The sequence below is a fragment of the Anas platyrhynchos genome, chromosome 18, assembly GCF_047663525.1.
Source record: "Anas platyrhynchos isolate ZD024472 breed Pekin duck chromosome 18, IASCAAS_PekinDuck_T2T, whole genome shotgun sequence".
Taxonomy (NCBI): domain Eukaryota; kingdom Metazoa; phylum Chordata; class Aves; order Anseriformes; family Anatidae; genus Anas; species Anas platyrhynchos.
Window position 1 is genome coordinate 13523566 of NC_092604.1, and position 23415 is coordinate 13546980.

Genomic DNA, 23415 nt, shown 5'->3' on the forward strand with positions numbered 1-23415 from the left:
TCCTGCTCAGCCCTTATCTTTACCTTGTTCTCATGAGCTCCTGAATTCTCACAAAGTCCCAGCTCCAGCTATACTCCTTTGTAAACCATTTTCACACCCTTTGTCATCCATGCATCTCTTCAAAACATTTTTGAATTTCTGATTTCTGTAACATCGACTCCCATAATTTATTGCACCATGTGAGAAAAAGAATTCCCTTTTGTCTCAAAACATCATTGCCTACCCACTGCTTTTGGTGCCATGTAGTTCTTGTTTTATGAACAGCAGTGATAAAACCCTCCCAATTCACCATCTGTAGCACTTGTACTTCATAGACTCCTCTTGTACCCAGTCATGTCTTTTCCAAACTAGAAAAGCTCTTCTCTGCTTACCATGTCCTCCTCATTTCACATCTGATCCATTTCTACACTCATCTATTTCTGTATCTTTTTAGCTCTGTTTTATCCTTTTTGAGATAAAATATAATAATTAAGATGTGGGCACATCAAGATTTATGCACTGGCATAACAATGCTTTCTGTTTTGTTCTCTACTTCTTTCCTAATTTCTAATGTTCAATTTGTCTTTCTGACTGCTCCTAAGCACTGAGCTGAAGTGTTTGGAGAACTATCCATGCCGACTCCAAGATACTTTTCTTGACTGATGGAAGGTAATTAGAGCCCATCATTGTATACGTATAGTTACGGTTGCTTTTCACCATGTATATTATTTTGCACTCATTGACACTGAATTCCCTCTCTCATTTTATTGTCCTGTCACTCAGCATTGTGAGATACCTCTGCAGCACTTCACAGACAGCTTTTATTTGCACTATTCTTGCTTCTTTTGTATCAACAGCACATTTTGTCACATCAGCATTCACATCCTTTTCCATGCTGCACATTAACTGAACAATGCAGGTTCCACCAGTTCCACTGGAACTCCACCAGTAACCTAGTTACTAATAACGGAGAGCCATTATTCCTATTCTTTGTTTCCTGTCTTTTAATCAATTATTAATCCATGTGAGGATCCTCCTTCTCATCCTGTGACAGCTTAATTGCTTTATGAGCCTTTGTCAAATCTTTTTGGAAATCTAAGCATGCTATATAAAACACATCAGCCACATTCAGATGGTCTCTGGCTTCCTCAACGGCTGCTCACGTTTGTGAGGCACAACCTCCTCTACAAAGGCTGTGCAGTTTCTTTCCTCAGTGTACTGCATACGTCCATATGTTATCTTTTAGTTCTGTTTTTTGCTAAAATTTTAGTGAGCTTAGCAAGGAAGCCAAAGTATGCTGGTCTCTCGTACTCTTCCAAAGAACGGGAGCTGTATTTGCTGCCACCCACACCCCTGAAAGGCCGGCAGGAGCACCACGCCACACGCCACATTTAACAGCGCAGCATTTGTGTATCCCAGCTCTCCCAGAACTCCCAGAGGCTGCTGTCCGGTCATGGTGATCTGGTACCCTTGTGGAGTAGTTTTAAAACTTACTCTACAGGCAGAGCTCCTCAGACACCTCTGTACAGAAAAGCTCTGGAATTAGGACACTGCAGCCTCCAGAACACGGGAGCAGCTGGGAGGGGAGCAGGCTGCTGGGCTTCAGCAGAGGTAGCAAACCTGGTCTGGTTTTACAGCAGACGAAGATTGTCCCCAGTGAGTCAGCCAACACCGTGCCAGGAGCTGTGAGGCTGCCTGAACATCTGTGGTGTGAAGGATGTTAGTTTTTGGCCTGTAACCCAAAACAACCCCAGAAGTTTACGCGGTGATGCTGGAGGATCTCCACGCTCCTGAGACCAGCGCCAGGCGCACCAGGAGGGGTGAGGCTGCGCTGAGGCTCAGCACCACGCACTCGCAGCACACGAAGGGCTCTCCCTTCTGCAGCCTTCTCAAGCCCTGCCTTGCTGCTCTCCTGCACGGAGCAGCATCCCACCACCGCGAAGGGTGGCAGGCACCTGGCACTCACCTGCAAACGTCCCTGCAGCAGTGCCAGGCACTGTCTCATGTGTGCAGTTGTAATTCCAAAATAGCACACAAGAAATTCAAAATTTAAAGACAGTTTGGCAGTCACTGCCTAATGGTCATGGCAGCAGAGGCCAGGCAGACAGTAAGTAAGCAAAAATGAATGTGAGAGAGGTAAGGCAGGAAAGTAGTCAAAATAAAACATGTGATAAACATTTAATGTTGATGTCTGCGGTACTTCCCTATTTTAAGTTTCTTCTTTCACAAGGATACATGATTTACTGCCTTACTGCTGCAATCCCAGGTTTTGAAAGGGTGATTTCTTTTTAGTTTAAAGTATGTTTGTATTTATTTTTTGTTACCACTTTCTTATTATTGTTGGAAATATGCTACAGCTATTACAAGGTTATAAAAAAGAGGAAGTTTATGTATTTCTATCATTTCAAAGAGTCTGTCAAAAAATATCAATTGTGCTAAATGTAAGACTGCTGGATTCCAGCTTTCGCTCTGCCAGCCCATGGGTGGCACAGGGAAGAAGTACAACAGCTCAGTCTGGGCACTCATTCGATGCTGGCTGGGAGCTGGCGAACTGTGCCACCACATTGCTCTCCTTGTCTGCACTGCAACGCAGCTCCCCGGAGGTGCGGGGGCAGAGCGGGTTTCCCATCAGTGTTGGACACTGACCCTTGGTTGTAGGATGGGGCAAAGATCATAAGTGAAAGAACTGAAGGAGAGGGATCAATACGTTGCAGAAAGCAAAGAAACTGAGAACACAGAGAGGTCCCAGGCCTCCTGCTGCAGGATTTTTCTTAGAACATAACAGAAGGGGCAAAGATTTCATTGTGTGCTTGGCAATGACAATAAAACAACAGAAAATATGTAAACAGTTTGAGAGGAAATAGCTGTAAAGCCAGAATGTTTACATCTCAAATCCTACTGCTATGAGGACATCTTAAATCTGTTTATCCGTTGAAAATCTCCAAAGCCCCTCAACACCTCTGAAGTGGAATAAAGATTTTATCATTCCAAATGCAAATACTGTTAATAAAGATATTTGAATAGTGAAAACAAACTTTTAACAATATGCACAAGCACGAGACTTTTTCTTTTAGTCCAATCTGCTTTTTCTTAACTTGCACTGTTGTGACATTACCAAATTTTACACACAGTTATCTGCTGCTCTCTGCAGAAATACAGATGGTTTTTGTAGAAATAAACAGTCATTTATATGAAACAATTGTAAAATAGTTTATGGAAACCAGTGGTGTAATGCATTCAAATAAATGCCAGGACCGGCTGATGGAGAGCCAAGGTGTTAAATCACACTGCTTAAGAATTCAGCTGTGGGAAACAGATAGTAAATCCAGAGTGACAGAATTTCCAGTGATGGCAAAGGTTTCTGACATCTAGTCCAGTACACAAAAACTACAGCAGTTCAAACCCATTTTACTTAACACTACCTTGACAGCCAGTGAAATTAAAGAATTTAGTCAAAAGCCCCTTAAAAAGAAACAAACACACTTCATTTATGTATTGCTCCTTTGTAGAACAGAACGCGTGCAGCGTGACTAGCAGCAAACTAGGCTGCAGAATATTAACAGAAGTATTTTATTTAATGTCTACTACAGGCCTTTATTCTTTTTATGTTAGCATCACAGCTCTAAATAAAGCTGAAAACAGAAAGAAATCATTGTGTTTTGTCTTTAACACAACATACCAATGGCCAAACCACAACAGCCGTATTTTTTATATACATATATAAAATGTGTATTGTCGATCACAATTTAAGAGACATTGTGCAGGAACTTGTCTGTGCGGGTTAGTGACAGGGCAGTACACACGGCAGCTAACACACCACGAGTCCCCTCCACGAGCTGCTACCTAAAGGACAGCACCAGTACGAGCACCCTGAGATCCAGGCACAGAGGGCTATTTGTGAGGTACATCAGCGTAAGGGCTCTGCGCTGCTGACTTGAATTATGCAGTGAGGAAGGTGCTTTCCCCCGTTACGGGTGTATAAGCAATAGTATTGCAGCAAGAGTAATGTAACTGCCCAGGCGGGTGCTTTGAGAGCTCCACAAAAAGCTAGCAGGATGGAGGTGGTGCCATGAATGTACCTGGTGTAAGAGCAGTATCTTCTTTCATCAGAGTGGATAAAATAAACAAAAAATCTCTACCATCCAAACATTGAGCTGTAGAATTTAAAATGTCACATAAATTACAGCTTTATTACCGATCCAGAAGAACCAATAAATGTATGATTTCAATACCAACAGCTCTAAAATAGACTCGGTCTAATATTTCACTTTCATTTCAGAGGCCAGACATGAAAAATTTTCCTCAACAATTCAGGCTGATGTCCAGACCCCATCAGCCCAAACGCACAGGACTAACGAGCTATTTCTATTCTGACAAACTATTCACAAACTTTATTCCCTGTGAGCGGCTCCACGTCCACCAGCATCCCTGCCCCTGTCACGTCAGCATCTGCACAGCATCAGTGGGCTAGCGAGAAAGGGCGCACTGAAATAAATCATTACTGCTGCAAAACAGAAGTGGAGATCGTAGGCAAAAGGAAAAACTTTCAAGCAGCCTCTGTCACACCCTCTCCAGCACAGAGGTGCTTACACCACACAACAACACAACACCAATCCAAAGAAAATATTGCTAAAGAAATAATGGGCGAATGATCTGGCCAGCTCCTCGCTGCACCTGGCAAGGGGACAGACACCACTGGGAGAAAGTTGTGATATTTGGGGGCTCTATGTTTAAACCTAAGCCATCTTTTTTTTTTTTTTTTTTTTAATAGATTTCCTCTTTGGTGAGAAGAGGGCAAAAAGCAGGAGAAAGTCTGGCAAAGGATCTACACATATTGATGTTTTTAAGTTTATAAATTTGTATCCTGTGAGTGTAAACAGCGTAATGCAAGGAAAAAATACTTCTAAGTATTTCCAGGTAAAGCCATTTATAACTGAGGGCAGCAAACTCTGCAGGGATGCTATAATTATCCAAAACAAAGCACTGAAAGCCAAGGAAACTCAAAACCACCATTAAGCAGAAAAGCACGCATGTAAGCACAAGGAAATACAAATTAATTGGCTCTTCACTGTCACAGATGCTGGGGCTTCCATCTCCAAAAGTCAGAGCAAACATATGCATCGCCTACTCTAACATATTTACTTTTAATTTTAAGCTCCTCGGTTATCATCATCCAATGACAAAATCAAACTTAAATGACAGTTCCTTCTAATTGTGGTTCATCTCTTAAAAATGCCTTAATCACAGGCTCGTGGTTTTACATGGCTCCTTTCATCTATTATCTCTGCACCCTACATATGCCTATTTCCAGCCATTTCTTCTTGTCCGTTATTCCCCAGACAGCTAGTTACTAATTTCCGGTAATTTAGAAACTGAAATTGAGGTGTGGACGTCCTAGAAAGTAGACTCTGTGTTTGAAATCTGTAACGAGGCTCCAAGAGTGCATGCCACAACAGCCCGGGCACTGGCTTTAGACACACCGCGGGCTCCCCAGACCCGTATTTGCCTCCAGAGCTGAAGCCGATGGCCCTGGAGGGATCCAGCACCGAACACACGGCACAGACCCAGCGCCAGCCCGGGCGGCCCCGGCACGAGCAGCGCCAGCTCTGTGCTAGCAGCTGCAGGGGACAAAGGGAGCAGGGCACCGCAGCCCCCAGCCCCCTGCGTGCCACCCGGACTGCGCTACGCCACGAACGCTGCTGCCACGGGGCAGGTTTAAACGAAAACCTTCAGCTTGACGGCATCCTAGCGATTTCCCTTGGGCCTGGCAGGGTACTTGACAATAAGTGGTTTTTCACACAAGTGGTGTCTTTGTATTATAGTTTTTGCTTATCTCCTGCATACGTTTTGAATAAAATGTGTTTATAAACAGTTTCAGAAGCATGTTTGAAACATGAGACTTGACATTAAAAGTGGTGCTGAAACTGCTATGCTAGAAAGTGAATTTTCAAAACAAAAACCTCAGATCTCTTTTCCCTTGTTACTCTCTGAATGAAAGATAAGCTTCATGTTTGCATCAGTGCTCCTCACTTTGAGCTTCTGTTCTCGAGGTTCTGAAGGGTAACTGAGCAGCCCTGTGCAAACAAATCCCAAACAGAGGAATAGCAAACTGCTACAAAACACGGTTTTGTAATAGGCTGTGCTGCTCGCCACAGCTCTGGGTTACCTGGTGATGGAACAGATCAGAGTTGCAAAGGCCAGTTAAAATAATTCCCGTGGCAGAGACTAAAATACAATAGGGAGGCTTTTATTTCTATGTTCCATCCCTGTTTCTTGAATTTTTCTCTTTATTACTCAGCTTCCTTTGGCAGTGAGATAATACACTTACCCAGATTAAGAAGATTATTTTAGACTATTTTTGGTCACTTTACACATTTTAAAGAATGCAAAAAGCAATAGTTGACAGCTGTTAGGGACTTCGGTGTTATTGTAAAGCAGCTGTTTTCATTTATAGAAAAAGCACTAGTCTTTCTGCAAGCTGAACAGAATACTAAGTTAATAACTCACTCTAACCTGCGGAAAATACAGGTCATGTCTGTGAAATGTTGGCAGAAGATATTGTTTATAACAATTAAACTTGTATAGCGTTTTGTTCTTAAAAGGACTGAGCATTTCTGGTTCAGGGATGTTTACAGTTTGAAGGAGCTATTAAATAATAATCAGTAGCATGTTCATCCTGCAAAGAATTTCTACTTAAAATCAGACAAGATTAATCAGACAAGGCTTCTCTGTTCACAAGAAATTTCAAATGAAGAGAGGCTGACATGGACCAGAAACAGGCAGGATTATTCTAATGTTTCAGCATTTTACATTGTTTAGTTTTGTCTCGTTTCCTTCTAAGAACATTCAGTTGTTATAAACGGGTATCAGTGCTTCATTTGTTTGAAAACAAAGCCTCTGCACATATTCTCTTTGCATTCTTATTTACTTTACATTAGTATTTATAGTCCATTCAGTCAAGCTCTGGGGAAAAGGCCACTGGCATCCTAGCGAGTGTATTTGTTGAAGAGCAAAAGGTATGTATGAGACAGCTGAAAGGCAGGGAAGATAACTTCCACGCGTACATATAGTTCCTGCACATATTTAATTTGAGAATCACCATGGCATCAAGATACACAAAGCATCAAGAATGAAGTCATCATCTTCCTTATGTTCTTAAAATTGTTAGCCATGCAAACATGCTTTATAGAAAATACTGAATGTGGGTTTTAGCGCAGATATAAAAAACCTGATACGATCTACTTGCCTACCGCACGTTGTGGGATGCTGTCAGACCAAGCCTGAGCTGCGCTGTGCTACATGAACAGAAGGGTCTCTGCGTCTCCTCTTGGAACAACTCTGTTTTTCTTGGTCTAACTGAGAGCCTTCATAAAAAGCAGGATTTAAAAAGTGCCGCTACCATAAGCTGAATTCCTAGTGTAAGCCGGACTAACTAGCTGGGTAACATGTAAGGACTGGGAAAAGAAAGACCAGAAGACAGACACAGCGCACTGCCTGTAGACAAATGGTTTAGCAGTAGAGCGAATCAACAGTTGTACTGATGCTGGTATTTTACAGCTACACAACATGATCTGTCCATCTTCCAGGATCTTTCTGCAAAACGTGAGGGTGGGATCTTAAAAGTATGCCTAAAGTCTACTCCTTTTTAAAGTTAATACTGAGGCTAACTGACTTCTAAGGAGTAGCATTATGCTGAATACTAAACCACCCAAATCTCACCTTCTAAAAGGGCTTTTCAAGACTCCATTATTATATCTGTCCAAATTCTAGACAGCACCGTATCTGACATTTTCACTGATAAATTTAGGAAGAACGAGAAGTTCTTATGTTCGTGATTTCAAGCATGTGATTCCCTTTCCATAGATCTGCTGCATTTCAGACCGACTTTATATTTAAACCTTCAGCTGCTGGAGTGCTCACAAAGTTCAATAATATTTTCAAAGAGCTGCAGACATATCAGGATTATACAAAGCAATCCTTACATCATCTGTGCATATTAGGGCACTCTACAGAGCCATTATCACAGCATCTCAGCCCTGCCCAGGTCAATGAGGCATGCCCAGCAAGGTACCTGTAGAACTGCGAGGAGATTTCAGCTTTTCCCTCCTCACTGCCTTGGACCACTGGGGTTAGGGTATCATCCAAACCTAATTCTCCTCTCCCATTCTGCCTATTTTGAGAAAGCTGGCTTGCATCAAAGATTCTGCTGAGCCTCCCTCAAGGCGGTCCATCGCTGGATTTGTTGCAGGAAGACGCAGGTCAACAGATGGAGACAGAAGTGGGCTACAACCTTTCTTGTATAGAGAGTACAATAAAAGGGATGGAAAAAGCATTCTGTCTAGCTCTATTTAGATATTATGTTAGATATTTAGATATTATGTAAGATAAAGTTACTGCAAACAATTCAAAGAGAGATCCCAGAGGTGGATCCTCTGGGAGCTCATTCCATGACCAAGAGTGTTTTATTTTCAGCACTCATGCAAAATATGCATTTGCAGTGTGTGCTGCTGAGCACGCAATAGGTTAAACAAACTGATGATAAAGTATTCTACTTAGTTATTTTTCATTACCATAGGAAAACATCAATTACATTTTCTATTTTATGAGCGAACACAAGGGAATCCATTACAATAAGAGAGCTTATATGGCTGTTTTTGCTGCTTCTTTCCTAAGCAAAAAGAATAGTTTTAAAGACAATGGAACCAGCCCACTGAAAGGCAGGCAAACCAGCATATCTGCATACAGTTCCTATCCCGGTTTATCCAGCCTGACTCCAACTAATTAAACATCTGCCTCAACAATTTCCTCTGCAGATTTATCTTCTCCAGCGTGTAGCACTGACTGTTTGTTACAGACTTTTCCCTAACTTGCCACCATTCGCATACAATTCTTCCAGTTTGTTATTTGGGCATGTGGCAAGAAATGATACAGTACTGCCATTAACCCCCTGCTGCTATCTGTTGTGGGACAGGTCATGAAGCTCCCAAAACACTGCTCCAGTAACAACCATGTCCTCTATGGAAGGACTTGAGGGGTCTGGTTCTCTCAGCCATAACACACAGGTTATTTTAACACCTACACTTACGGCAGATTCACTCAACATTCATTATTTAAAAATTATTCATACCTTTCATATCTTCAATGCAGTTTTTTGACACAAAGAAAGGGCAACTGCAAAGAATATAAAACACTTTGAATTGTTTGCAGTAATGTTATCTAACATAATATCTAAATAGAGCTAGACACAATTAGAATGCTTTCTCCATTTCTTTCATTGTACTTTTTGTAAGAGAAAGGTCGTAGCCCACTTCTGTCTCCATCTATTGACCTGTATCTTCCTGCAACAAATTATCTTTGGCTTTGAGTTAGATTGCAGTCAAAAGTCTTATTCAGCTTTGGTCTTTTCAACAAATGGAACTCTGAAATAAACACACTGATATTATTTTTACTGATGTAGTCCCCACTGCAGCTATGTGAATGCCAGTGCACGTCCTGAAATGAAACATGCAGAGCCCTGGGCCCTGCGCTGCCGTTCGTCACGAACCTTTTTCCCTGTCATTAACAGGCTCATGCTCCAGAAGGGAGCAAGGGCTGATAGCTACAAATACAGTAAAGGCATTTTTAAACAAAAGTCAGAAATTGAGAAGCTCAGGTTGTCATCATCTCACAGAGGTGGCTTGGGCTTGGGCGTTTTCTGGAACTTGTGCTTCAGTTGCTGGTTAAAAAGCCTACTTGTAAACTGCGGACTACTAGCTGAGTAAAACAGCTGTATAAAACTAGCCTGGTATCTTAGTTCTTCTCCTAACAGAATGTCCTCTTCCCAGCTAGACAACAGCAATTCTTCAGTTTCTTACCCAGAACAGCCAACCAAGGCTTGCATTTTCTAATAAACAGGACAAGTTTGAAAAATGTCACCGAAGTCAGAAGTGGAAATAGGTCAGAAAGCAATTCCTTTCACAAGTACGTGAAACTAACAAAGCTATAAACATAATTCATTTGTCCTGTGAAGACTGATCTGTAGGCACACTGAAAATGCAGCAAAGTTCATATGCATTCCAGTTTTATTAAACTATTACAAATGCTTTAAGTGAACACGTTACATCTACTTCTGGTTAGTAGCTTCTAAAATCCAGAACAGTCAGCTCAGAAGAAAGTGTTGCAGAATGAGCAGAAATACTTTTCCTAAATTATGTCATCTTTTATTCAGAACTCTGACATCCTAATCCACTGCTTCATAATGACTTAAATGACAAAGGCACAGGACCTTACTCTGCTAATAGTCTGATCTTGAATTCCATTTATCTGTGTATCTCTCAACGAAAGTACGAGGCATATTCACTCCAAAAATGAAGAATGTGGTGCTCTATAAAGAATGATGACAAAATCTTTTTCTACGCCTGCTTCAGTCAATCCATGCCCACTGTAGTGGCATCCTGAGGTTTAACCATCCCTTAATCTAGGCAGCATTTTTATCCCGTTCTGCTGAGAGCATCAGAAGGGAATGGTAAAAGGCTTGTTTCAGATCCAGAGGGCAGTGCAAGCAAGAGGATCCCTCTGTGCAAACAGCTGCAATTTCTGCTGTTTTAAAAAATGACAGCAAGACTATAAATAAATAAATAAGTGTCTGCTGACTGATGAATTGCAGTTTTGGATAAGAGAAGTAACTGAGAAAAAGGGAAGTTGTGGATAAGGGAAGATAATTTTAATAGAAAGTTGTAATTTATGATTTACTGATTTAATACATAAATGCCTAGTCTGAGAAGTCCCATCACCCACACGACAGCATTACATGGCAACGTGAACAATGCACTACGAGTGCTCACCAACATTTTAAGAACAGAATTTGTATTTGTTTTATGACATTCACTAGTATGGGAATTCAAGCAAAAACCTTTCCCTAGAGTGATCACTCTTCTAACAGTGACTCCAACTCATGAAGTTTACAACTGCAGCTCCTAATTCTGGATGTATCTACACACAAGCTTAAAGTGAAATCTGCAAGCAACAAGGCTTATTGCAACAAATCAGATTACATGTTCAAAAGTAAACATACACACAGTGATCAAAAGGTTTTCAGTTGTTACTTTTACTGAGACTTATATCCAGCAAGGATGCTGGTCATATATCAAAGAGGTGAGAAGTCACATGTATAATTTATAAGAAAATTTAAATGATTTCCTACATAATCAAAAAAAAAAAAAAAAAAGAGAGATGAAAAAAGAAAGAAGAAATATGTATGCTTCTATATCCTGTTACTACACAGGCTTCTGAGCATAAGTTCCAAGAAAACAGAAATTAATATATTAGCTGAAGAAATAAATGTCAGTTCCATTCGTTTTCTAAACTACTGAACAAAAGTAACAAAATAAAAGCAAAAGCAAATTTCAAATGGACAAGGAATAACATCTGTTACATGAAGGAGGAAAGCAGTTTAAAGACTGAGCTAAGTGAATCCTCTAGACATCCCCCTTCTGGGAAGAGAAATCTGACCCCAGGAAATAAATAAAAGTCACCCAAAAAGTGAACAAAAGAGGTGTTTGAAAAAAACAGAACACCATTCATCGCAGCTAACGACTTGTTCATTATGAGTGATGATGGATAAAGACTTCTCACGCTGAGATGAAATCAAGATTTATATGCATTGTTTCCTCTCCCAACTTGTGGGAAGATCATCATCATTTAATTCTATCTCTGCGGCCAGTGATGGGCATCCAGAGAGCTGGTTATCAAACGGCGCAGTCAGCTGGCAAAAGCCGAAACGTGCAGTTGGCACATCTGGACTGAGCCGCCACAGCCGAGGGTGAACAATGACTTCTGGCCAGCCGCCAAATTGCTCGCAGACGCGAGCGGGTCTCATCTACAACACCCCTACCAGCATCTCGTGTGCACTTTTTTTTTTTTTTTTTTTTTTTTTTACGAGAATCAGATTTTCATTGCTTCATTCAATTGCTCTCCTCTGCCATTTTTTACAGCTCTTATCGTTCCCTTGGAATATGGCCTTGAGACAGCTCATCCGTGTCCTTCACTGCGTTATCTCTTCTAACTTTTATTAAAACTTCAGCTTTCATCTGAAGATAGCTAATTAAATCCATGACAGATTATACACTCGTTTAAAAACTGCACTGAACTACTACTTCTAAACAGAAAAGGGTTTATTTTCTTTTCACATAGTTAAAACTAAGGGTATATAAGGAGGCTTCATTCATTTACAAAGACGAGATCCTTATCTTTACCTCGTATATAGATAGGTTTATATTAAAGTTCCTTTGTTGTGTGACAAGGCTCAGTGCAATTTCTCACAGTAATTATTTCTTGTTGCTGGAAAGATCTCTCAGCCTTATACTTCTGAAATGTATGTACTAATATATATGTGAATGTGCATTTATACCCTGGAATGGTTTTGCTGTAAAATATAAATGCAAGTACCGCAAATTTTCTTTTTTAAAATGTTAATATGACTTAACTATTACAGTACTACCTTGACAACACCACGGAAAGTAAATTTGTCTTTTTCTCGAAAAGTAACAACTAATCCTTTAAATTATTTAAAGCCATATTAGGCATCATTTTCTTACATAACTTAAAAGTCTAATTCTATCAAGGACTGGCCCTACTGTACTTCCACCCGTCATCTCATGCTACTGCTGGCTGGACTTGAATGCAAATGGCTTTGTTATCATAAAGAAATATTTGCAGTAATGGATACACTGCTCTGCAGCAAACATGACACAGTTTCTCTACGGTCTGACTTTTGCCAGTATCTAGAATACAAACCTGTGCACAGAACTGCTTCAGAGTGCAGATGCAGACTGCATCACAACACCCACTGAAAAAAGCGTGCATCTTTCATAACAGCTAAAAAGTGATATAAAATATCCTCATGGAAAAACACCCTCTCCTCTAAAAAATACAATAAATAACCCACCTGAGCCTCTCTGTGATCCCTTCCTTCTCTTTAAGGCCTTTTGCAAGATATCCTTCATGGTGACCTTCATACTGTCCACCTGAATAAGTGAGAATCCATGAGCAGCATTTCTGCAAGACAGATGCACATGCATTTTTACAAAATAATCATCATCGGGCAGCTCACCACAACTTTTTTGTTTGTTTCAAGCAAAATACTTTTCAGGCACAGCACTGAACAAAGTTGTGCTCTAAGGGTAGTTAAAAGGAGGAACTTGGCAAACTCCTTCAGAAAGGCAAAGACAAAAAAGGAGAAAATGTATTGAGATTCAAGCTGTGCAAGGACTTTCCTAATTTATCTTTATTTTTGATCAATTTGCATTCATCATTAAAAAAGAAAAATGAGCAAGTGTACGTACAATGCTCCTCAAGTACTCATTATTAAGTATCTGATAGATGTTTTACAGTGCTTACAAGAGGAACAGTTTGCAATGTCATTTTCATACGTGTCCCAATGGCAGATGTAGCAAATCATTAAGGAGAAGTGGAAGGAAGACACTCAAAGAAGTAACAGCAACTTTTCAGCAATATTAAATTATAGCATCGTTTTAAATGTAATCTTTTTGGACATGTTTTTGCAACCATTGTGGCACAAAACCTCCTGGAAAGGTTTAGGCCAGCAGGGCACTTGTCCTGGCTGTGGGCACAGGAGAATTGGGCGCTTGGAGGAAACGTGGGAAACAGCATGCAGGTAGTTACGGAAGATACCAACTGCCAAATACTGAACGTGGCATCACTGGTGAAGCAGAGAAGATGACAATATAATAGAAGAGCTGCTGGATTAATATATCAGTAAATTTTGCCCCTTAGACCTCGCAGTCAATCTCTGCTCATGTCAGTAGATGTCACTGCAGACAGTTAGCACAGAAATTTGAGAGCTGCAAGGCACCCACAGGGAAAGATTTGCACTGCATGAAAAAAAAAACTGTTTTGCAAAGCTATTTAGACAGGAGGAGGAGCTTTTTATCTGGCAACTGAGAATTTTAATCAGAGAGTGGAGCTCTGTATGAATATCACAGCTGGAATATTTTAAAAGCAACTGGCAGTCAAAACCAATCCAAGCAACACAATTGCATCATTAAAATCAAGACCACATTAAATGTCACTGTGAGCCACAAATGCTAGGAACACGAGTTTAAGCTCAGACCACTTCAGATGTGGCATCCCCAGTGCAGTGTGTGAGGATGGACAGGCAGCAGCTTCCATTAACACCTCGTCCCGGCCGCTGGCTGCAGGGCACGCACCGCGGCCAGCGAACCTCGGCCCTGTGCACACCTAGCCACCAGGTCACTTGTTTGTACTCTTCTTACAAACACCAGAGCCACAAGCACTGTCGCCTTGTCGCTCACAGTACAGAGCTGGCTGCTTCAGCTCTGGATGGCCAAGAAATCCACAACAGAGCAGCTACGGAGGAGCCTCTGCACGAGGAGGCCTCTTCCCAGAGCACGAGCTCGACCCCTCCGCGTGTGCCGGCCTCGTTCATGCAGTGCCAGCGCCCGATCGCCCCGCGGAGCCACATGGGACGGGGCTCGTCTCAGCCTCCCCTGGCTGTGCCCGGCCCGACACAGCTGGGAGCTCTGTGGGGCAGCACAGCTCAGCGGCCTCCTCCTCCTCTGTCCCAAGCCGGTCTCATTTAAGGTTCGTTCTCAATTCTCTTTGTTCCTGGCAAAATGAAACTGCCTAGAAGCCCCAAGTTTATGTTCTCTGGACCATTTAAAATTTATTACTCTATGTTATTCATACTCAAACAAACATTCCTGACCTTCTCACGTACCTACTTTTTCCCCTCTACTTCTGTCATATGCTTTTTGTATGGACTGGTCAGAACTGAGCACGCTGCCACATGAGAGTACCATGGATTTCTGCAATAGAGACAACAGCCCTACAGCCCAAAGACGTAGGGGTTTTGAATACCACCATACAGCAAGCAGAGACCTTTCTACACTCTCCTAACCGACAAGCAGATATTTCCTTCAGCTGCTACAGAGAACTGCAATGTGCATGAGTGTGTGGCACGTCCGATGCCTTCTGATCACCTCGCCAGCTTCCTGGGCATCCACCTGGCCACCCAAACTCATCAGAGCTCTGATCTGAATCGACCCGCTGAGCTAAATTTAATGGATTGTTTAAAATGAAAATCTTTCATAGAATTATACTATACTTAAATAAACAAACTACCTTTTCCCTTGTATGTAAATGACATGATGTTTGAGGAAAAACTGGAGCCAACCAACAGAGCACAGATTCAAAGGCATCTGGCGCCTTCAGGTAATGTCTACAACACGCTGCAGTACCAAAAGGAGGTTTCCAGAGAACTGCAACCAAAATACAGGACAATAAATCAAAATACTGCAGGAAAAAAAAAAAAGTAAAAAAAAAAAAGTAAAGGCAAAGAACGCCTTTCAAAATATTCTAAGGCCAAAACAACTAGAGATCTAATTTGTATTTTTTTCAGCATGAGATGTTCCTGCCATGTGTTTTCTCCCAGACAGCGCTGGGCGCTGCGGACCAGCCCCGCTTCCTGCTGTGCGCAAGGCGAACCGCGGCCGTGGAGCAGCGCTGACCTAATTCGGGTTTGCTAAAACCAAGACGTATCTGGAACCTCCTGAAAATGGAAAATCGTCTTTCAGTTCCTGACACTTGAGCTGTTAAAGAGCACATGCTGTTGTTGGTCCTGCTCATGTTTCAGCCCATCCTGACTCGGTCGATTCTTTCTATTGAGCAGCTGGCCTGAGAACTGTCAGCCTGATTTTCCTGACACTCTATTACTAAATCATGCCTGAGCCCCAGCCATTCTTTGCCTCAGAAGCTGGATCTCATCCCAGAACAATCTTTAAAAGTTTATTTTACTGATCAAAGCAAAATAAGAAAAACCTCTGTGTTTTACTATATTTAGTGTGCTATCCAGTAAGTGAAACTTTGGCAAGAGCAACGAAATGTAAAGCGCACCCCACATTTGTAAACTTTTGGATATTTGCTCTGGAAAGCAGCCAGAAGCGCTTGAAATGCCGGTCAGAGTTCAGATGCACGATTCCTCCCTTCCTTCGCTGCAGTTCAATGAGCAGGCAGCGTTGCTTTCCCCTACCCGTGCCACCTCGCTAACGCCCTGCGGTGCTCAGCGAGCTCTGAGGCCGCGCTGCGGGTCTGTGCCACCATCCGGGGCAGGTGGGGAGCCCCGGAGACACCCCTGCTCTGCGGCACCTGGAGCATCACCCGCCGGCAGCAAGGCGTCCTTACGAGCAGACAGCACAGGGAGGCTCCTCTGGAGGAGATGAGCACCCACCCAGCCCGGCCAGCTTCTCGCCACGCTCTGTACTGACGGTGCCCATGAACTGTCCTCACCCAGCCTAACTCCAGCATCTCCTGATTATAAATTACGTACGTGTTAGCTTACTCTGCTAAGATGCCGTACCTTTACTCTAAGTCACCACACTAGGAAACAGGGCAGATAAGCAGATATCATTCTACCAATTAAAACTGCTGCTTACAAATTAGAAGCCAAAGAAATTCCTTAGCTTATATTTTCTGTCATTTTGCAAAAACATACCTGGGTGACAAGGTTAAATCAAGCAAAGGAAATCCCTGGCACTTATCATCCACAGGCATTACTGATAAATTGTGCTGTGGAGGAATAAAGGATTACCTTCTGTATTTTTTCATTACACTTTTCTTTTGTTACAGAATACATAAATCCATTGTGGCACAATGTAATATGTATCATCGTGCTACACCTGTGGACGTTTCATAACGGCTGCCATGTCTGTGCAGTCAGGAATGATAAGTGAACCACCCGTGAATGTTAATGATAGTGATCATTCTGCGGTAACTTGGCTTTCCATCTTCTTTTACAGCCTGAGTGCTGGAGCCAGGGTGGCAAGGTTCAGAAGAAGAAAAAGAAAACAAGAGAAGAGGCGAGAGCTGCAGCGGGCTGGTGCCGGGTGCTGCCAGGGGGAGGAGGCGCAGAAACTGGCAGTGGCCTCTCCATGGGCCTGACTTGTGTGAAAAAAATAAAGAAATTCCTCTCAGAAGATGAAAGGCTTCTGTTCTGAATGAGGAACAACTTCTCTAAAAGCCGTCTTTCCAATCTTTTTTTTTTTTTTTTTTTCTGATGCAAAATTTATAGCATTTAAAGCTCACAGCAGAGAATGACTGGCATGGCCGAAAGTGTCAAGGAATGACTAATAATGATTTCCACTTGAGCAGCACAGAGTCGAAGTTAAGAGTAAAAGTCCCCATTGACACAATGTGCTTAACCTAATCTGGGCAATTTTTAGGATAAAGTGCACAGTGATATGAACCAGAATGGCTGCCAGCCGTACTTTTGGTTCTGAGCCTAAATGACCTTTATTTGGTGGATCTAATGTTAGCTTTAGATAATACTGTGTGGTTTTGGGTTTAATTGTCTGCATTTTGACACTACTGTAGGCGAAGACTGGACACTTAACACATCAGCTTCCTGCTCTGACTCCTTCCTTGGGGATCCTACCCCTCCCTGTTTGCTGTCCTGGGAGCCCTCCTTCTTCACTTCGAACCTACATTAACTTTCTTAAGTTTGCATTTTATGAGTATTCTAAAATATATTTTGCCAATTACCTACACCCATGTGAAAACTGGTGAGAGGCTTTCTGCGGAGTGTTTCTGTAACCTAAGTAAAATACACATTTCAAATCTTTGAATTGAATTAAATGTACTATGAAAGCCTGGTATTTTTAAAATGCTTCAAACCTTAATCTATCAGGTATAACAGAGGTGTCGCTTTGAAATATATATATATATAATAGTCAAAGCAATTTAAACATAATATTAAAACAGAAAGAGGTGCTACAGAGCAGAGGAACTGTATGCCAAATTTCATCTATGTGCCAACTGGCAGCTGAGTTACAACTCCTAGAAACACCATTAGATATTGTATGTCAAATTGTGATAATAAAATTTCCAAGGAAAAACCCCTGAACGATAGTATGGATTTATTTTAAGCTACCTTCATTCAAATTCTTTCAGGTATTACTTCATCATCTCAAGGAGTCTGCATTTCCATGAATGCAGCGCTTTGTTTGACTCCTTCCGACAAATCATACTCGACATCAAAGAGGACTGTTTGAGAACGCCGTGTTTGACATTGGACAAAGCACTCCTTCCCACAACAGACATTTTCCAAAAACATAACTCGCTAGACTAATGGGCAGTTAGAAGCCAGGATGGCTGCCCTCCGTCTTCTCCTTGTGTAACTTTGCCAGAGTCCTTGGAACTTGCCAAATTCGGTCATGCCTGCTTAGCTTGCTCGACTGATTGTGCCAGAAAAGAAAATAAGACACAGATGTATTTGAGCTCTTTGAGATGCCAGTAAGAGAGACAGCTAATGGCTTCATTTCGACCCTCCCCTACCAGCTGGGCACAGGTGGGGGGATAATGAGGTCCCTCTCCCTAATCAAACTCAATTATTTACTACTCTGTGTAACCACAAAGACATTCACATTCAGCTCAGAATATAAAACACACTGTGGGCTACTTCCAGCCACTGCCACTGGGTATTTATAACTAACTCAAGTGGCTAAGAGTTTGCCTTGGCAGCAGTTTAAGTGTATGAAGTTCTGCAACCTGTTTCTGCTCAAATATGTCCTGCTGAAACGGGGTCCCTGGTGAGGTTCCGTAGCTGCCTGCTCTGCGACTGCACAACATCTGAGCATGTATCCAACATGCAGGATAGGTGAGATCTGTAGTAACACCATGCTTCGTCATGAAGCTTCTCAGAGGCATCAAGTTTTTGCAGCAGCGATTCAATATTAATAAACATTACAGGTCATAAACCTGACACAGCAGCGGAAATGCTTTAGAATGAGGGAAAAAAATCCAAAATACAAAAACACGATTACATGCGCTACCAGGATAACAGAGAAGGAAGATGTAGAATTTAAAACAAATCCCTATAAAAATAAGAGAGTCTGTACTTTTAAACTCACAGTATTAACAATATTTTGATCAAATAGTTTTCATAGGGGGACATGCTAAAAATTCTAATCTAAATCTAACTATTTCTGATTAGCTATCTGCATAGGAAGTACAAGCAAATCTGAATTACCACACGGACACAGAAAAAAACACACCAGAAGCCAAACAAGTTCCTTTGCGTTTTACAGGAACCACACCTGCACGACAAGGTTAATCAAGCAAAGAAAATTCCTGTTACTTACCAAAGATACTGCTGGTAAGTTATACAACAGGAGAGCAAGGGTTTTACATTTCAGCTTCTTATAAATTAATAATTTTAAGTGCTGCACTAGACAATTTTCTTTACAATATTATTACTTTAAGGGAAATTTAACAAATTTAATCACTGCTTCCAACCACCTCGATTTGTGCTCCTTCACTTTGCTGGGGAGCAACTTGTGCAGGTCCAGGGCAGACTGCTTCCCTAGGCTTTGGCTCTCCCCACACAGGAATTCCTTTCTGAAGGGCTTTCCGCTCCTTCTTGCTTTACAAAGTGCGAAGACCATTTACAAATCTGGTGGTAAGTGATGCAAAGAGTTCTCCAATTTAAACCGCAGGCTACCACAAAATTTCATGAATTTTTCATGTTAATACGTGTGTTCACACTGTATTTCTGCAAATACTGACGTTAGTTGACTACTGTTTAATACAGAACACATTGGTTTAACAGATATTTTAAACATTAAAACTAGCAATGAGAGGCTTTCGTCTTAACTTATCTGGTTACCTCTGTCAGTACAATCACACAAAAATGTTTTCTACTTTCCAGAGAAGGACCACAGCCAAGAAGGAAATCAAATCAGAATTAGAAGTACTGACTTATGCAAACTGAATGTCCTGCCCTTCTATCAGCTAGGAAAGTGAGTGAAATAAAAACAGAATGAGGGGGGAAAAAACATGTTTTCTAAAACTCTGGCGAATAGTCTACAAAATGAGACGCCTTAATGTTAAATTTTCTCTTCCTGTGCTTTAGTATTCCCACATTATATACCATAATAATACCGTATTTCAAAGCAATACGGATCCAACTGCTGAGGTTTTTAAAGGCCACATCAGATTTAATTTTTCTAAGAAGATACTATCAAATCCTGGAGTTACATCTTAATGATGTATATCGGTCTACTATAATTAGCAATAACGCTGCCCTCACATTGCAGAAAAGTTACGCCTCCTCTCCTGATAAGCTCTTTATAAGACTTTGAACCTTTGAGAATTTCACACCACTCTGCTACAGCCAGTGTTATTTTGCCTATGGCTTGCTGCCATTCGTGCAGCTGCTGGAGCTCAGTCCCATACCTGTCTCTAGAACCACCTAATAAGCACCTGGTAATCTGCAAGTAACTCTTTATTTCACTTCAGTACTTTGGAAAACAAAACAAAGAAAACAACAAAATATTATTAAAGGATGATTTATCAGGAAAAAAGTCAATTAAAAATCAAATTCATGGCAGTAGCATTGACTTTAGCACAATGCACATAGGTGAAAGAGATTCCGTCTTTCAGAAAAAGCATCCAGCATTCTCCAGTCAGGTGGAAGAAACTGAATTATCTGCAATCCCACAGGCGAAAGAGTCAGTTGCCTGTCTCAGCTGCGTGCCTGTAACCTGTACAAATGGCAAAGGGGCCCTGTAATCTGACCGGCAAGGCTGCTTCATCCCCTCCTTGTACAGCTTGTACATGGCTGCATCCAGTTCAGCAGAACTGAATATATTTGCCTTGAATAAATTATTTGTAAATATTGTTGACAGAATATTTTATTTTCCGGTGACCTAACGCAGTGGAACGAAGTGAATGGGCCTTTGGGAAATACACCACGGGATTTCTGAAAAGATCTTTCAGTAGAGTGCTTTTGAATGTCTCTAAGAAACACATTCCACAGTAAAGACTGTAAAAATAACTAGATAGGTCAGAAGTATTTTATAATGTCTGAGTATTAAAACTGGAAGCATCCGTATGGTTCTGAAATACAAGTAACTCTTGTAAATTAAAAAAAAAGCTTCAATAACCACGAAAACTCTATTAGCATTTTCACTTTGAGAGATCCAAACTATGCATACTTCTCCCCTGTGTTGTGGTTTCTCCCGTAAGTTGTGGCTTATGTTACTAGTATTTTGGAAAAATTACTAAGGCCAGCTGATAGTTTTATCTTTTTTCACTCAGAAGTTATGAAAGAAGAAAAATAAGTGATCAAGCACAGCATGTATCACTCAAAGACTAATTCACTGAGAATAATACAGCAAATTCTTGAGCAACAAACCAAACAGCTTCCAGACTAAGTGGTGGATGGGGTCATCCGCTTTGGTTCTTTCTGAACTTCATAACGGCACGTCCAGTTCTATTCTAACCGGCATGCCTCCTGACTAACCATTTCTCTCCTCTGTCAGCACTGGTATTACTGCGTTCTATAGCTAATTGCGTATAGAATTACTTACTATTCATAGCCCACTAATCAGATCTGTTCCCAGTTAGTCTTAAAACACAAAGTTACTGTTTTGGCTATCAGATTTAGAAAGAAGATTTTGAAGTCTCTCATACTTGGAATACCGAAACAACGTAAGTGTACTTTTCTTCTGCTAAAATTTAACACATTTTCCTGAAATAGTTACTAAATAAATAAATAAATAAATAGCAATTAAAAAATCACCAGCCAGATCTGTTCTTAATACCTGCTGAAAAGGTATTAATATGAATGTATAGGTCAACATGAATGACTTTAACACTGTCAAGCTATTATATGCATACTTCATTTATTATTCAGAACATAGTTTTAGGAAATAAGCAGCATAGCTGGAGCAAAATGATGATTATGAGCTCACACTTCGTGTAAACTCCAAGTATGTATTAGCAGGAGTGCAGCAGTTCAATGTTTTCCACACTCATCATGTGCAGAATGGTTTATTTTCTTCTCTGCACTTTCAGACTCCCAACTCAGACACACAGACCCATCCGAGTCGCTGCCAGTCCTATTCACTTCCTACTGCCTACCTTCCAGACCGTAGCGTCGTCTGCAAAAAACACAAATGCACGGTGCCCCCTGAATTTTGCTACAGTCAAATGAAGAAAAGTAAGGAAGATAAAAGATGCAGAGGTGGCATGGACACAGAGATGCTTCACAGTGATTGGGACAGTTCGCACCCATACTCACATTCGAACAAAGAGCGACTGTTTTGCTGCCAGGCCGGGAGAGGAGTACTTTTCAACCAGTGCCAGAGTGCTGAAGCCAAACTTGTGAATGGGCTCATTGGAATCCAAGGGTGGAAAATCTGTGTCAACCTCACCATCGTCCTCAGCAATGTGGAGACAGTAGGCATTGACGTTATCGCTGAAACAAACAAAAAACGGGTCCGTTTGGGAGGGAAGCTAGGCAACCAATTCAGTTCAGCAGATCGATATCAGTTTCTAAATGCTGTAGAAAACAAATAAGCACACAATACAGGAGTAATATACTTAAAAGCCACCAAAGGCATGTAAATTAGTATGTCTCACCATATCTTGCTACCATAACCATGTAGAAATAGAAAAAAACAAAACCTCGGATTAAGGCAGCAAGTCTTACTTCTTCATTAAAAGGACTGGAAGCGAAAGACCAACAGTGATTGAACTACACCAGGTTCACAAAAAGCTTCAAGTCTTCATAAAGCTGGAAGTACTACCTCACCGTTTGTGAAAATGTATTTATTTATATGACTGTTAAATTTTAGAATTAAAGACACATTAGCAGTATCTATCTATTTTACTCATAGATCAAGCAACTGTGAAAAAAATATATATACAAAAAAACAACTGACTATACACTTGAAAAGCAGAGAACACTTTCAGGCATGTAAACAGTGTAATAAATAAAAACTAAGGAGTAAACTACAGGAAAAGTAAAAATCTGTCTGACACAGTAACAACAATTAGTAGAAAGGCTGTATTTTCTAAGTATCTAAAAATTCCAATAACTACAAGCAGTTAAACCTTAGTACTAACAAGCAAGAACCAATTAACACCGAAAGTCTTAAACAAACACAGCGTGAAGAAAAAATAGAAGAAAATCTCAGCCTCTCATTCCCACATAATAAATTCTATAGGAAATTATATATACAAAACATAGTTTTAATATTAGGAAAACATGATAATACTATCTGGAATATTAATATTTAAATTGCTGAGCTGAAAATAAGCATTCCTTCTTATTGTAGATCTGCCAGCATATATAACTTGAATGTTCACAGGGCAGTATATTTCTAAACTCTGCAGTTTAAATTTGGAGTTTTAATTGCTTGATTGATGCTTAAATTAATTAATTGCAAAGTGTATGCTAATTGTTTAATTGGTTGCTTGATCTATATAGATCATTTTTTGAATTAAATGAGTTGATTTACAAAGTTTATTGATTGGATGTGACAATGAATTATTTCGCTGACTACCTGATTTGCAATTTTCTCAATTAATTCACAAACCTTTGGTTGCAACTGTGCTTTGTTGAGTGTACTTAGTCCA

At 40.9% G+C, this 23415-nt stretch overlaps 1 protein-coding gene across 2 annotated transcripts in view; it reads right to left on the reverse strand.

Moving 5' to 3' along the window:
- Window positions 1–23415, reverse strand: part of MAPKAP1 (MAPK associated protein 1) — a 101397-nt gene that overhangs the window by 30476 nt on the left and 47506 nt on the right. For both annotated transcript variants that reach the window (XM_027470854.3, XM_027470853.3), the window contains exons 6-7: window positions 22076–22252; window positions 12905–13014 (exon numbers count right to left, since the gene is read on the reverse strand). In XM_027470854.3, the coding sequence (XP_027326655.1) occupies window positions 12905–13014; window positions 22076–22252 (287 nt within the window). The remainder of the gene's footprint in view (window positions 1–12904; window positions 13015–22075; window positions 22253–23415) is intronic.